The sequence below is a fragment of the Geotrypetes seraphini genome, chromosome 4, assembly GCF_902459505.1.
Source record: "Geotrypetes seraphini chromosome 4, aGeoSer1.1, whole genome shotgun sequence".
Taxonomy (NCBI): domain Eukaryota; kingdom Metazoa; phylum Chordata; class Amphibia; order Gymnophiona; family Dermophiidae; genus Geotrypetes; species Geotrypetes seraphini.
In genome coordinates, this window is record NC_047087.1 from 178009549 (window position 1) to 178026452 (window position 16904).

Here is a 16904-nt window from a genome sequence, read left to right on the forward strand (position 1 = left end):
AGATATCAGCAGATTCAAAACCAGTACATAACCAGTTATGTTTACTGATAACTGGGTAGGTATCCTTGTGATCTTAGAAACATAACCGGGTATTATCCTGATGCTCTTGAATAACATTTTTTTTTTAAATGGCGTGAACTTAAACATTATTTAAATGATAACTTTTGGCTCAGTTACAATCTTTGTAGAGAATGACACAGTGGCTGTTACCTGCGGCTAGCCATGGGTAACCCGCCAAAACGGTGAGAGGAAAAAAGTGGTCGCTGCGGGTATGGGGACAAGGCCATTCACCACCCTGTGGAGCAGTGACTGGCCTTGTCTCTGCAGGTAATTGAAGGAATGTGCGCAGTCACCGATCGTGTGGTCCAGCAGCCCCCCTCCTTCCTTCCTTCCTTCTGATCGCTGCCATCCAGGCATCTCCTCCCTTCCTTCCCCTCACCTTCGTGGCAATTTTCATTTTTTTTATCTCCCAGCTGCCCGAGCCATCTTTCAATAAGTCTCGCGCAGTTTTTAGTGCAGTGAACCGCGCTGAATGGCCCACGCTGCTCCCAATGCTCATAGAGTTCTTATGAGCATCGGGAGCAGTGCGGGCCATTCAGCGCGGCTCTCTGCGCTAAAAAACACTAGCGCAGTTTGATAGAAGAGGCCTTAAGTCTATGAGTCCAACCATATATAAAACATCTTCCACTCTTCTTTCAGCTGGACATACAACCTCTGCAATTTATAAAAAAATTCATATCTTCACAATTTAAGCATCTTACAAGTTTCCAAACATTATGAGAAAAGGAGACTGGAAACAATCTCTTGGAAGAAGAATGGACATATTATTGGACAACAACTTTGAGATCATTGTCTTCAGCTTCCACTCTTCAATCCATGTTTTTTCTTCAACACATGACCATTTGGACCCCTTTTAAGCTCTGTGCAGTGCGCCATATCTCCTCAAATAAATGTTGGACTTGTTATACTGAAGTAGCTACTTTGTACATGAGTTTCAAGTTTCAAGTTTTATTCAATATTTGATTAATCGCCTATCGTAACTACTAAGCGATTTACATTTACAGAAAATACATAATAAAAAATTAACAATAATATAATAAAATCTAAAAATCAATTTAAAACAAACTAGACAAATTTGGACAGGAAACATTGGGAAAGAGGGGGAAGAAATACAATTTATAATAGGAAAGGAGGGATCAATAAGGGTAAATACACAGAATGGATGGGAAAACAAAATATATATATATATAGCTGACTGAAGTGAAAGGGAGTTGTAAAGAGTAATTGGCAATTCAATTAAGGATTAAAAGCGTCTATAAAAAGAAAACTCTTAAGTTGGCTTTTGAATTTGTCGAGGTTTTTCTCCTCCCTTAAATAAAGTGGGAGAGAATTCCATGTTTGCGGTGCTGTGACTGAGAAAATATACTGTCTTCTGGTATTTATGATTTTGAGAGAGGGGATAACTAATAAACGTTGCTGATTGGATCGTAAAGTTTTTTGAGAAGTGTATGGAATTAGAACTTTATAAATGAATGATGGAGTTTTGGATGATAAAGATTTAAAGGTGAGTAAAGATAGCTTGTATAAAATTCGATGTCCCACTGGGAGCCAATGTGCTTTTTGTAATAAAGGGGTTACATGGTCAAATTTTTTGGCCCCAGTAATTAATTTAATAGATGTATTTTGTATGATCTGTAATTTTCTGATTTCTTTTTGGGCCATTCCTTTGAATAAAGCATTACAATAAGTTATTTGAATACAAATAAGCCCTTTAAGATGACTGGTGCATAAGCAGACAAATATTTCACTTGATTCTGAGATTACTTTTTCCAAACTAATTTTTAAATGCTGTTCTCCCGAAGTAAGTTTATTGGAATCTGGAAAAAGATTATTTGATATTCTTCTTACAATTGCACAATCTGTCCTGCAGCATCAAAAGTTTAAATTTGCACTAGCAGATCAATTATGTACAATAATACATAAGAGATCAATATGGTCCTTTTTGGAATCTTGTATTCTGGATATTACAAACACTGATACTAATGTTACTGTTGTGAACAATCTTGAATGTACAGTAAGCACTGTCGTCTGGCAATATTGTTATTATTCACTGTTTATTTACATTTTCATAAACTTCAGTAAATTTTCAGGGGAAAAATGTCCTGATGCTTTCACAGTGACAAATTTCCCTTGCCAGTTTGATATTTAGGGAGGAGAAAACCCACTGGGAGATTAAGGGGATACCTCTTCTAATTTTTCAAGTGAAGGACTGTTCAATAGCAGCTGTTTACTAAATCCTAAGAGTGCTTAGTAGCAGGTGTAATTCCCAATGTCAATATTTTAAGAAAAGATTTTTAATACTTCTGAAATGAACTTACCACTCCCATGTCCCACCCAAAACATGCCATTTGCACATATTTGGGTTTGATATGTGAATAGCCCGGCTTTGAAAAATGAGGGAATGCTGTAGATGTTTATGCAAGATGAATAATGTGTTGGTTTATGCATATATGAAATGAAAATAAGGCTTGTAAAATGAAGGCCATGGTGTTGCCCTTTTGCAACTTGGCTTCTGAAGTCAATGCGGTGGAGAGTAGAGTCAACACCAACAGAGGAGGATATACAAAAGTACACAGATCTTGCTAACTTCTGCGCCCAAACTAAACCCGATTTTGTAACCGACGTCCATGTTAAAGACACCGGTTACAGAACCGTGTTACTTTAGACGTGGCCGATATACTTAATCACGGCAAGGGATCTCCTGCCGAATGCCCAATCCCTCCTGCCGACGATCGATGGCAGGAAGGTGCTCAACCCTTCCTGCCGGTAGACCCTGCCCCCCAAAGATCGCTGGCAGGATGGTGCCCAACCCCTCTTGCTGGAGCCCCTCAACAAAACACCCCAACCCCCCCTCCTCGGACCCCACCCTAATGAAACCCCCTCACCCCAGAATCCCCCCAGGGCTTACCAGAAAGTTGGCCGGCCGGGTCCTCGTACCCTATGGTGGGAAGGGCCAATCAGGCCCTAGGATCCTGTGGGTTGGACAGGGGAGGGGAGAGCCCGCTTCATTTGGACCGAGGCGGGCCTACCGGCCGACCGGTGCAAGGATCCGTCCAGCCGGCTAACTTGCTGGTAAATCCTGGGAGGGGGGGTTCCGGGATGGGGGGGTATCATTGGGGGGGGAGGCCGGGGAGGGGGGGTTGGGGTGTTTTGTTGGGGGTGTTGGTTAGGGTATGGCAGGAGGGGTTGGGCACCCTCCTGCCGGTGATCTTCAGGGGGGCGTGGTCTACCGGCAGGAAGGGTTGAGCACCTTTCTGCCAGTGATCATCAGGGGCGGGTGGGGGGGGGTCTTTCAGCAGGACGGGTTGGGCACTAGTGCTGCCCAATTCAGGAAAAAAAATTTTGATTCGATTCGATTCAGCCTATTGAATTGGTTTTTCAATTCAATTTGATTTTCCTGCCCAATTGGGTGTTTTTTTCAAACATCCTGGTGGGTTTATTTTATAGCCTCTTCACCCCTTTTATTGCCTTTTCACCCCCTTTGCCCTCTCCTACCCACACTGGTGCTGTGGTGTAAACAAAAAAAATCAAATAAAAAATAATTTTCCTCTCTCTGTTAAATCCTAGCTCACGTTCGTGGTCTAACACCAGCTCTGGCAGGATACAAATTTCAAATCTGACACGTAATCACAAAACAGAAAATAAAATTATTTTTTCTACTTTTTGTGTCATTGTTCAAATCATGTTGGTCCTAGGCTCTGGTTGTCTTCTGATCAGGGTCTCCTTTCTTCTTTCTCTGTGCTAACCATCCATCTTCCATCTCTGTCCTCCCCTTCCGTTTCCCTTCCCTTCCCCGGAGGTCTGGTGTCTTTCCTTTTTTTTTTTTTTTTGCCTCCATTCCCACAGCTGCAGCGATGGACCCCCACCATTCCCAGATCCACCATCTCTCCTTTTCTTAACTACCCTTTCATCCTGCATCTCTCCCTCCTTCCCCACCACCTCAGGGTTCACCATCTCTCCCAGTCTCTTTCCAACTACCCTTCTATCCAGTATCTCTATCCTCCCCCTCTACACCATCCCTTGTGTCCAAATTCTCTCCCTTTCTGTTCCTTCCCTCCCTAAATCCCATTGTCCACCATCTCTCTCCCTCTCCTCTGTTTTTAGACCCATTATTTCTCGCCCCCAATAAAAATTCAGGCATATGCATGTCACTTTGAACTCCCTTCCCTCCCTCCCTCCGTGTACTTCTACACCAGGGCCCCCTGCCCTGAAGGCCTGCACCCCTCCTTAAGGCCTGTCCCCCCTGAAGGTCTGCACCCCCCCCTTAAGGGCTGTTCTCCACTGAAGGCCTGGGCTGTCTCCCCTGAATGGCTGTTCCTGACTGATCCTCCCTCCCTAGCCCCTAAAGCAGGAGCAGTTTTCAATCCACTACCAAACTCTGGAACAGCAACAGCAGCTGCTCCTTCATCTGCCCATGCTCCGGCCTCGGCGCTGCCTCAAGTGCCAGAAGCAGAGCCCCAGGGGGACCGAGATCATGTGCGAAGCTGTGGGGCTTTTCCTCATTCTGCTCCTGGATGTGTTGGCGATCATGGACAATGTGGCTGTCACCATGGTGATTGTGAAGACTCCTCAACTTAGGAAGTTCGTGTTCATGGTGCATATGTGCCTCATCGACACTCTGGCCATTCTCCCTGTCATACCCCTGGAAACTTGCGAACTTGGATGGTGGCCAGCTCTATGGTCTTTTGCAAGGTGAAAGTTGGGGATGAATTCTGTCGGCTCCACATCTCCCTGGGAGTTTGTTTCAGCTGTGCCTCAAGTCTCACTATTTCTGCAATCACCATCGAATGATTTTATTATATTGTGCATCCTTTGTGCTTTAGAGGGTGAGGGGGAAGGATCAGCCACCGAATCAGGAGGCTGATTTTCTTTTTAAAGTGAATCGATTCACCCAAAGTGAATCGGTGAATCGATTTGAATCATGAATCGGGCAGTACTATTGGGCATCCTCCTGCTGCGATCATCGAGAGGGGGGGGGGGAGGTCTACCGGCAGGAAGTATTGAGCACCTTCCTGCCGGCGATCATCAGGGGCAGGTGGGGGTTCTTTCGGCAGGAGGGATTGGGCATTCCTCCTGCCTCATTCGTTTATGGGGTGGGGGGAGGGGAGACTGGTGGCCGTAGCTGTGGCTGCTATACTAATCGCAACAGGGAGATCCCTTGCTATGATTAAGTATAGCGGCCGCATCTACTTACAATATAGGCTAGCATTTTGCTGGCCTACATTGTAAATGGCTCCCGCTCTACTAGGGAAACGCGTAGGGCCACCTAGGTTTGCCTAAGGCTACCGCCTAGCCTTAGGCGAGCTTAGGCAGGGTTGCGGGTCTCCCGAGGCTCCCAGAGGTGCCTTCAATATAGGCGGCCTGTCTGGGAAGCATTGTTTTAGAAAACGTGCCTCCTGATTGGCTGATTAGACAATTGTAGGATGCCTACAGCTGCCTACAATCGGGATGCAGTTTACAGAATCCAGGCCCTTGTGTATAAGTTGTCATCCTACTAGATAGTGCCTTAATGCTAATACAAGTATGGTTCTCTGTGGAATATCAGAATGACAAACAGGAGGACCAGATCTACAAAGAACGAAGACAACAGATAAAGGGTGGAAATGTCCACCCCTTTATCTGTTGTCTTGGTTCCTTGTGGTTCATTGGACATTTTCACCCTTTATTTGTTGTATCTGTGGAATATCACCATTATTGACCAGAAGTGCTCATCAATTCCAGCTACTCATTTTACAATTCATTTACAAAAATTGCATTAGAGGGAATGCTATGAGTTTAATAAATGAATGAAAAATCAAGAATTTAACAAATCATAATTTTAAAAAAATGATACAAGAAAAAGTTTAAAATCCTGTTTGTTGACTCATTTAATTAATATTCTTAGATACGTTGAAATTGTTTCTCCTTTTATCAATATCACATGAAATGCATTCCATTTCTTCATATTAAATAAAATATTTTTTCTTGTTGCTTTTCCTTGGGGTGGATTGCTTGCCTCATCAGTTACCTGACTTACCAGCATGGAATTTAATGAAAACTGGCATTTGGGTATTAGATGTCTTCATCTGATTCCAAGCCTTGCGGTAAGTCTTTATAGACATCTGAAAAAGAAAAAAAAACCCCACGAGAGAAAGCATGAAAAACTGGTGAAAAAGACTAAGAATAGCATTATCAATGGAATATTACATTACATTACTTTAGAATTTATGAATCGCTAATATGCCCCAGTCATAAATTCATCAAATGATGAAGTTACGACTGTCTTATTTTGGTCACACCATCAGAAGAAAGAGATCACTGGAGAAGGACATCATGTTTGGGAAGATCGAAAGGACCAGGCGAAGAGGGTGACCTGCCATTATATGGCTGGACACGTTGAAAATAACCATGGGGATGACGCTGGAGGACCTTTCCGGACTAGCATAAAACCGATTTCTTTTTCGATTCGCAATTCATCAAGTCGCTAGGACTCAAGCACGGTCGATGACATATAATAAACAAACAATTTGCCCCAGAAGGAGTTCAATGCAATTTACAATTTAGAAGAGCTTGGCCATGTTCAGAATTTACATCTATATGTATGTACAATGTAGTGATTTCCTTCACCGTTATCAGCAGGAATAAACTAAATGCGTAGCTTGTCTGGATAGCAGTTAAATATCACTGCTATCTGGAAATTTTCTTGTCACAGCACTTCTTTCAGTCTCCATCTACCCGTTTACTATATGGATAGTGATGGGTCTGATAGCAAGATTTTGATCCAATCTTACATATATTGGCAGAAAATCCACAGAAAATAGAAACATAGAAAATGACGGCAGAAAAGGGCCACGGCCCATCTGATCTGCCCATCCCTTAACTTCCTCTGTAAAGACATCCCACATGCCGATCCCAGTGACCAGTCCCTGTTGAAAATTTAACTCCATTTGAACACTAGCTCCACATAATATGATAGACACTACAGCCAACAGGTTACAAATCTCTACTAATTCAATACAATACAAAATGATCTCACAGTCCACATATACCATAAAGTTCAATTTGGATGACAGGTTAAAAGAAACCAATCATAAATTGGGAATTACAAAAGCTTATATCAACAAATTGCCCTCAAAGTCATATCTTTTAAGTCAGATACTTATTAAAAAGATAGGCTTTTAAATTACAAAAGACTAATTGTGATCTTATCCTCTTGATGGAAAGAGGAATCTCGTGTGTTATTCCAGAGAAATTTAATTAGAAGGGGAAAATGGACTGCAAGTTTAACAGTGATTTTAGTGTATACTAAAAGTCAGTGGCATAGTAAAGGGTGGACAGACCACCACAGGCATCATCTTGGTGGGGGCGCTGGCACCTTTCTGCTCCCCACGCCACGCTTGTGCCCTCCCTTCCCCACCCCCCCGTACCTCTTTAAAATCTTTGCCAGCACAAGCAACTACTCTAGCTTGATGCTCACGCCGGCCTGGGTCCCTATGAAATCACTTCCTTGTCGCAGGACCAGAAGTGACATCAGAGGGAAAGCCAACGCCAGTGTAAGCAGCAGGCTAGAGAAGCTGATCACGCTGGCAAAGATTTAAAGAGGTGCAGGGTGGGAAGAGAGGCACGAGTGTGGCATGGGGGTACGGAAGGAGGGGGAGTTGGAGTGGAAGTAGCAGGGAGTGGGAGAGGGCGGGGGGGGGGGTGTTAAACTGGGCACTTCCTACCCTCGCTATGCCACTGCCTTGCTAAGTCACTGGGATATGGACACCTTCAAGGCATATACTTTAGAAGCTTTCCATATTTTATAAAGGCAGCAAATGCGCATGTGTGCCTTTATAAAGTTACCCCAAGGAAAGCAGGTATACCTAATTACACCTTCTCTGAGGCAGCTGTAATGCCACTGCTGTCCTTAACAGGGATCTCAATCTAGTGCCCCCTTCAAAAATCTGCCTATATCTGGATGCAAAGCCATGGATCCCCTTTCCAGAAGGACTTAAAAACATGAGAGACCAAGCATCTGCACTTTAAGGACCCTATTGCCAGTCCCTTTTCCAGACCGTCCTGTAGAAAGGCCAAAACTACTGACACTGGAACATGCACAGGATCTAGCTGATCCTTTACACACCACTGCTGAAACAATCTTCAGGCCTTAGAGCAGGGGTGCCCAAAAGGTTGATCACAAAAGCCAGGTGCAAGTACCGGGCCCACAAGCCTCCCCCACTCCCCCACGTCAATTCTGACGTCGGAGAGGAAATTCCGGGCCAGCCAATCACTGCCTGGCTGGCCTGGAACTTTCTCTCCAACATCAGAATTGATGTTGGGGGGGGGAGGGAGAAATCGGCAGCGGTGGCTTATGGGACAGGGAGAGAGAAAGAAAGGGGAGCAGGAAGAAAAAGTTGGGGGAGGGAAAGGAGTGTGTCGGGTGGCAGGTAGGGAGAGAGGAAGAAAAAGTTGGATTCATAGAGGGACAGAGAGAGATGTTGGAGAAAGGAAAGGAAAAAGGAAACCAGAGATTCATGAAATCACCAGACAACAAAGGTAGAAAAAAGGATTTTATTTTCAATTTAGTGATCATAATGTGTCCATTTTGAGAATTTATATCTGCTGTCTATATTTTGCACTATGGCCCCCTTTTACTAAACCACAATAGCGTTTTTTAGTGCAGGGAGCCTATGAGCATCGGGAGCAGCGCAGGGCATTCAGCACATCTCCCTGTGCTAAAAAAACGCTATCGTGGTTTAGTAAAAAGGGAAGGGGGTATATTTGTCTATTTTTGTATAGTTGTTACTGAGGTGACATTGCATATTTTAAAGAAAACCAAATATAAATTTAAAGAAAACCAAATATAAATTATAATTAACATTTTCTCTGCATACAGTGTGCTTTGTGTTTTTTTAAATTTTATTATTGGTAGATAATTTTGACTTGGTCATTTTAAAAGTAGCTCACAAGCCAAAAAAGTGTGGGCACCCCTGCCTTAGAGCATGCTGCAATAGTTAATGATATCTTTATTCTGAAGAGGGTAGTGATAATTACTTCCAAATAGCCTTTCCTCACGAGGGCATCTTGTTCAAGAGCCATGCCATAAGACCAAAGTAGTTTTGCAGGTGAGGGGTAGATTTTTTTCAGTGAGATTAAGATTTTTTTTACAAATTTATAAATACCAGCAGCCTATGAGATATTCAGTAACACTAGAGCTATCATCGTGTTGACCCTCAGCATTTTAATGAATATCTCATTGAAAAAAATCTACTCCTCACCTGTAGAACTGCCCCATCACTAATCACAATCAGCTATAGGAAATTTTTTTTTTTTTAATTATAAATGACTTTTTTGCATTTTATTGGGTGTTAGGTTCACCAAGGCTCTCCAAACTCAGCTCTCACATCCTCTTCAAATCTTAATAAATTACCCCAGCCTAATAGGCCGCACACTACAGGCCACACACCACAACCCGCACATGCGCAGTGATACGTTCCTGACTTGGGTTTTAGCTTTGTTTCTTTGCTACACTGCCTTTGTGATTTTGTTGTTATATGTTCTACTGGCTTCTCACTTTACCTGAGTTATTACATTAAAAGGCATATTTTTAGTGCCTGCCCTTTAACAGAGCATTGATGTTTAAACGCACATCTATTTTTCTAGCTGTGTAGCATAGCTTATGATCTCTGGTTGATGATTGGTCCTTGTTCAGATAACTGCCTGCCCTGAGTGAATCATGGGTATAGCAATTTTCATTTCTCTCACAGCAGTGGTCTGTGTTTGTCTTAGCTTCCTTCTTTCCTGAAGCATCAAGAACATTGCGAAACAAGGCTCTTGTTTAAGGGGGAAGATTGTGTCGGCTCCTTGTGCTTCATTTGGATTACAATCCTGTACTGGGGACAGCGTGTTTATGGTCACGGTTGAATCCTTTGAGACTGCAATTTTGCAACCATTTGGAAATAAGTACTCGTGGAGTAGCAATTTTGACTAAATCTATGTGATTTTGTTTTTTCTTTTTGCTATTATTCTGTGTTTGCCATGACCAAGGTCTGGGGGGATTTCTTCTTTTTTGTATTTAGCTCAACAATGGGTAGAAGCACAGGTTTTTCTCATTAGATTTTTGCCTTTTGAGTTTTTTACTGTGTTTTTTTCCCCGGTTAGAGGAGCCTATGATTAGAACATTTGGGAGCTGTTTATGGCTCATTTCAGAAGCAGTGCTTGGTTCTCTGCTTGTTGTTTCTGAGGTTTGTTTTGTATTAAGATAAATCTTTGTTCCCAGAGTGGTCTTGGCAAATGTTCTGTGTGCCTAGTAAGAGTGTTAAAAAACATTGACATTGCCAGATTATATAAAAAAAAAAATCAACTAGGTCATTCAATATATTTACTGAGACCCTACTGAGCACTGAATGTAAAGTCACTAGGTACTTGTTCACTCAGCTCTAGCTGCTTCTTTTGTGTGAACACAGATCCCACCATACCTCTGCAAGTTCAACTTTTCTCTCCCAGATCTTAATGTTCTTCTCCAGGTCACCATGATCTATCTTCTCATTCACATACTCAAAAACATGTGGTACTCGGTAATCTGACAGCTGTTTCTGCAGCTTCTTGTTTAGACTCTCAGCTTTGGCTCGTTCCTTTAGGTGAAAAATTGAATAGAAGAGAAGATTCAGCAGGAAAGAAATGCGTATTTATATTTTAGCGTCCTTTAAATGAGAAACTAACAATAGTGTTTAGGGTCAGCCTTACTATATTTTGGGCAGCTACTATGAACGTTTTTTCACTTAAAATTTAAGTCTTAAATAGAGGCAAACCTGGGAAATTTTAAACTGAGGCAAGAAAAAAAATGGGAATGCAATGGGAAAATTGGAAAAGAATAAATTGTATTTTTAAGAGCTATATGGGGGTAATTTTATATACTATGGGGCTCATAATCGAAAGAGAAAAACATCCAAAAACCGGCCTAAGTCAGCACATGGACGAACAATTCTCAAAAACATCTAAGCGCCGAAAATAAAAACAGGTTTTGGACGTATTTCTAAACGACCTAGGCCTTCATAGTGCCGCTCAACGGGGCGGTTCGGGAGGTGTGTCGAGGGCGGGACGTGGGCTGGCTTAGACTTAGTCGTACAGCATGTAAAACCGAAAGTTATACAGCCCAGGATTGACTGAACTCACCAGATAAGCACTGCAAACACATAACACAGACCCCCACCCCCATAAAAATTTTATTCACAACTTTAAATTTCAGCCTCCAGACCATCATCACCTGGCCGCCTGGCATAGGAAAGCCTAGTTGTCCAGCCCAGAGGCAGCTTAAGTCGTCTTGGAGGTGGGTTAGGGACGTATAATTAGACGATTTTTGAAAGTAAAAAAAAGTTGGACGTATCTTTCGAAAATGTGTCTTGGGCTCTTTTTAACTTTGGATGATTTGAGAGATGGACGTAAATGGACTTAGACGTCCCTTTCGATTATTCCACTCCATGTGCTTAAAGTATGACTCAATTATACATGTACATCATTAGAACAATTATATATACACACATGTATGCAGATATGCACATAAATGAAAAAATTCCACTAAGTGATATTCTGAAAATAAGCGCATGGTCTGGCATTGAATTCGTATCTGGGGTGAAATCTGCCCACTGCAGTCAGCATTTAAAACATTTCTAAGAGTTAACTACTAGCTAATGTAGTTGCCCCAATTAAAACTTCTAAATAACACCCCCCCCCCCCTTTTACAACACAGTGATAGCGTTTTTTTAGTGCAGGCCGGCATGCTGTATGCTCTGTGCTGCTCCCAACATTCATAGAGTTCCTATGAGTGTTGTGAGCAGCGTAGAGCATTCCGCACTACAGCCTGCACTAAAAACCGCTATCATGGTTTTGTACAAGGGGGTAGGTGAAAAGCCTGTAAAAAAATCAAACCCCCTCTTTTACTAAGGTGTGCTATCTATCTCTCCCGAATCTAACTGATTTAACTTCGCTGTCCTTACAGCTCCACTTGTTGTATACCATTTTGAACTGAAAAGGTATGATGGGATATAAAGCTATTATTATTATTAGTGCGGGCTAAGCACGCGCTAAATGCTAACGCATGCATGTTATCCCATGGACACATTAGCGGTTAGTGCACACGTTGATTTAGCATGTGCTAAACGCTCGCTAAAATGCTTAGCACACCTTTGTAAAAGAGGGCCAAAGTTTAAGCCTTGGGAAGGTGGGACTTAAACACTAAACAATGCTCTTTTATTAAATAATTCAAACATTAAATACTGACTTTAATAACTATTCTACTAGGCTAGACCTGCATTTCCCCCCTAAAACTCAAACATTAAGACTCCCTTTTATCAAGTCACGTTAGGGTTTTTTATCCCTAGCCACTGCAGTAAAAACCCTGACGCTCTTAGGAATTCTATGAGCGTCAGAGCTTTTACCACAGTGGCCGGCAATACATTTTGCATTTTATTCTTGACCATTGTCTGTACTCATAAAATTCAATAAAAATTTTGAACTAAAAAAAAAGAAAAAAATCCAAACATGGCTTAATAAAAGAGGTCCTTAAATAATAGGGCTACAGGAAGATTAAACGTTTTAATCATGATTAATTGCATTGTGTGGTAATGATTAATCACGATTAATATGTAATATTTTAAAAGAAAATATGACAAACACATAATTCCTGAAATCAAGCATAAATCAGCACTAACTTCCAAAACAAGGATCTTACTTATGAAAATACAGTGCCTAAATATTATAATGGGACCGTACCATGCAGTGATCACTGGAAGCCAGATGATCACCCACTGTAACATAAGAAACACTTTCCCCGTTTGTAAGGACTTAGTGCTTACAAATGGGGAAAGTGTTTCTGATGTTACAGTAGGTGATCATCTGGCATCCAGTGATCACTGCATGGGACGGTTTAATATTAAGATGGGTATAGAGAGGGCTCATTCAAAAGCAAAGGTTCTAGACTTAAAACTAACTTTGTTCGGATGGGGGTTTACATCAAGGAATTATTGTCTGGATGGGAATGTCTGGAAGGAGTGGAAATGCGGTGGGAAAAACTGAAAGGAGCGATTGTAAGGGCAACAAACCTTTTTGTGAGGCAAGTAAGTAAAAGTAAGAGGAAAAGAAGTTTGCTTTAGTTCGCAAAAGTAGTAGCTGAGAAGGTAAGGAACAAGAGGCTTTCATAAACTACAACAGATCGCAGAAAGAGGAAGACAGGCAAAAATATCTGGAAAAGTTAAGAGAGGCTGGTTTTGTAGTCAGAAAAGCAAAGATGCAAATGGCAGAAAAAAAATAGCTGACACAGTAAAACAGGAAGACAAGACATTTTTTTAGATATATTAGTGATAGGAAGAAGTGCAAAAGTGGCATTGTGAGACTCAAAGGTGAAGGGGAGGAATATGTAGAAGCTGATAAAGAAAAGGCCGAATTGCTTAACAGATATTTCTGTTTTGTGTTCACGGCTGAAGCGCCGAGAACGGGACCGCAGAAGACAAACGTGAATAGGGATGGAGGAGTAATAGACCCTGATCGATTTTCAAAGGATTGTGTTCGTAAGGAGCTAGCTAAAATAAAGGTAGACAAAGCAATGGGGCCGGATGGTGTACACATCCTAGTGTGCTGAAGGAACTTAGGGAAGTTCTGGTAGCTCTGCTGACTGACCTTTTCAACGAGTCTCTAGAGTTAGGAGTGATAGCAAAGGACTAATGAAGGGCAGATGTGGTCCCTCTCCACAAAAGTGGAAGTAAGGAAGAAGTAGGGAATTACAAGCTGGTAAATCTGACTTCTGTGGTAAGCAAATTAATGGAAACACTTTTAAAACAGAGAATGGTCAAGTTTCTGGAATCCTGTGGATTACAGGACTGAAGGCAACATGTATTCACTAGAGGTAGGTCTTGAAAGACAAATCTGATCAATTTCTTTGACTGGGTGACCAGAGAATTGGATAGAGGAGGTGCGCTAAATGTGGTCCATTTTTTTAAAAAGCCTTTGGCAATGTTCCACATAGACATCTAATAAATAAACTGAGTGCCCTCAGGATGGGTCCCAAAATGACAGGCTGGGTCAAGAACTGGTTGAGAGGAAAGCAAAAGAGGGTAGTGATAAATGGAGATCACTCTGAGGAAAGGGATGTTACCAGTGGTGTGCCTCAAGGTTCTGTTCTTGGGCCTGTTCTTTTTAACATTTTTATAAACAATATTGCTGAAGAGCTGTCGGTAAGATTTGCCTCTTTGCGGATGATACGAAAATCTGCAATATAGTAGACAGTAGTGCTGCCCGATTCAGGAAAAAATATTTTGATTCAGTCTATTGAATCAATTTTTCGATTCGATTTGATTTTCCTGCCCAATTGGGTGTTGTTTTTTAAAACAACCTGGGTGGTTTATTTTATAACCTCTTCACCCCCTTTGCCTTCTCCTAAACACATTGAGGGGCATAATAAAAAAAAACGCCTAAGCCACAAACGTCCAACAGAAGGGCTTTTAGGCGAAGGAGGAGCCAGTCCTTTGCCTAAAAGCTGGATTCTGTAACCGGTGTCTGTCAAAAACAACACTGGTTACAGAATCCCCCCCCCACAACCATCCAGGCAGGAGGGTGCCCAAGCCCTCCTGCCATGTCAAACACAACCTCCCCCTCCCGACAACACCGGGGCAAGAGGGAGCCCAAGCCCTCTTGCCCCGCCGATTAACATTGGGCCAGGAGAGAGCCCAAGCTCTCCTGGCCCCAGCGCCCCCCCCCCCCCACGCAACTGGCTTGGGCCAGGAGGGAGCCCAAGCCCTCCTGGCCATGGCAACCCCCCTGCCACTACTCGATTGGGCCAGGAGGGAGCCCAAACCCTCCTGGCCCTGGTGACCCCCCCCCCCCCGCCGCTACTCAATTGGGCCAGGAGGGAGCCCAAACCCTCCTGGCCCCGGCGACCCCCTACTCCCACCCCCTACTACATTACGGGCAGGAGGGATCTCAGGCCCTCCTGCCCTCGACGAACCCCCCTCCCCCCAATATCCGCCCCCCCCCAGATGACCCGCAACCCCCCGGCCGACCCCACGACCCCCCCACCCCCACCCCCCTTTCCCGTACCTCTTTAATGTTGGCCGGACAGATGGGTGCCAAACCCGTCCGTCCGGCAGGCAGCCCACAGCAGAATGGGGCCGGATTGGCCCAGCCCTCCCAAAGCCCCGCCTACAGGTGGGACCTAAGGCGCCTGGGCCAATCAGAATAGGCCCGGGAGCCTTAGGCCTCTCCTATACAATATTTTTTGTTTTTAGACCACATTTAGGTCTATTCAATACTTATTACATTTATTTTTCTGTAAGCTTTTTATGGATTCTAGATATTATAAGTTTTCTTTCTTCTTTTTACGTTTTTTCTGCCCCTCATAGCCTTCCATTAGTTCAGTTAAGGACACGCCCAAATGCACGCTGATTGGCCATCATGCCTGCCTTTCAACCCAGTATCGTATGAGACACTCTTTGGTATGCTTAGCCCCCCCTCCTCCTCCACTTTTTTATGCTAGCTCAAATTCACAGCAGTTTTGCAGCCTCTTTTTACTGCTTCCTTGAGACGCTTTATTTTTTGCAGCGATCCTCAGCGAACACAATATACAGGCACTTTGTTACTTATCTTCATTTTTTTATGGTATATCCCAACCTTTATCACCATGGACCCCTGATGAAGGTTTGTCCGAAACACGGACCGTGTCGGGTCCTTTGATTGGTAAAAGGGTTTTATTTTACTTATTTGCATTTTAATTTTGGTACAATAAATTTTTGCCTGCATCTTGTACACAGTCTATAGTTTTGTTTGTTTATTCTAATTTTATGTTCCAAAGCATCGGCTTCCCTATAATTCTTTTCAAGAAAATCCTGTTTTCATTTGGAGGGGTTTGAGCTGCCTGGGCCAATCAGGCCCCAAGGCCAGCCATTCGAGGGATGGCTAGCCTGCCGGACCGACGAGCTTGGGACCCGTCCGTCCGGCCATTGTGTTGGTGTGGGGGCGGGGTCACGGGGTCAGTGGGGGAGCAGTCATGGGGGGGTTGCGTCGGGGCTGGAGGGCCTGGTACCCCTCCTGCCAGGATCTTAGTGAGGGTGGGGGATAGGGTGGTTGCCTGGGTTGGGCTCCCTCCTGCCCGATCTTGTAGGGGGGTTGTGTAATCGGTGGGGGGGGGGGGGGTTCGTGGATTGCCGGGGCAAGAAGGCTTGGATTTGGGCTCCCTCTTACTCCAAGCATAATCGGCAGGGAGGGGTGGGTCGCGGATCGACAGGGCCAAGAGGGCTTGGGCTCTCTCCCGGCCCGATCATTGTCGGCGGGGCCAGGAGGGTTTGGGCTCTCTCCTGGCCTGATGTTGTCGGGGGGGGGGGGGGTCGCGGGTCTCCATGGCAGGAGGCCTTGGGATTCCTCCTGCCCCGATGTTGTGTGGGGGAGGGGGGTTGGATTCTGTAACCGGTGTTGTTTTTGACAGACACTGGTTACAGAATCCAGTTTTTAGGCAAAGGCTGGCTCCTCCTTCGCCTAAAAGCTCTAGTATTGGGCGTTTGGGACTTAGGCTGTTTTTGGTTGTTTATATGTTGTTAGTGTAGGCGTAGTGGTGGTCTGGGCGTTTAAGCAGCTGAACGTAGAGGCAGGCCATTATCAAAAAAACCTCCTTTTGGATGTTTTATTTGATAATGGACATTTTCCCTGCTTCTACTTTCAAGACCTTAAGCCAAAAGGGGACTTAGACTTTTTTTTTTTTATTATGCCCCTCCATATAGTGTCACTGCTGTGGCGTACCAAGTTGGGGGCAGTCCACCCCAGGTGAAAGCTCATGGGGGGTGCTCCCGGCCTTGGAGTCATGGCCCGGGAACTTCCCTTCTTATGGCCCGACTCCAAGG

General features: G+C 43.8%; 1 protein-coding gene across 1 annotated transcript in view; it reads right to left on the bottom strand.

The window, feature by feature from the left end:
* Positions 1 to 5774: 5774 nt before the first annotated feature.
* The window catches only part of CCDC113 (coiled-coil domain containing 113), a 129272-nt gene continuing 118142 nt past the window's right edge, over positions 5775 to 16904 (bottom strand). The window contains exons 8-9 of the mRNA XM_033942942.1: positions 10500 to 10655; positions 5775 to 6161 (exon numbers count right to left, since the gene is read on the bottom strand). Of these exons, the coding sequence (XP_033798833.1) occupies positions 6060 to 6161; positions 10500 to 10655 (258 nt within the window). The 3' untranslated portion in view covers positions 5775 to 6059. The remainder of the gene's footprint in view (positions 6162 to 10499; positions 10656 to 16904) is intronic.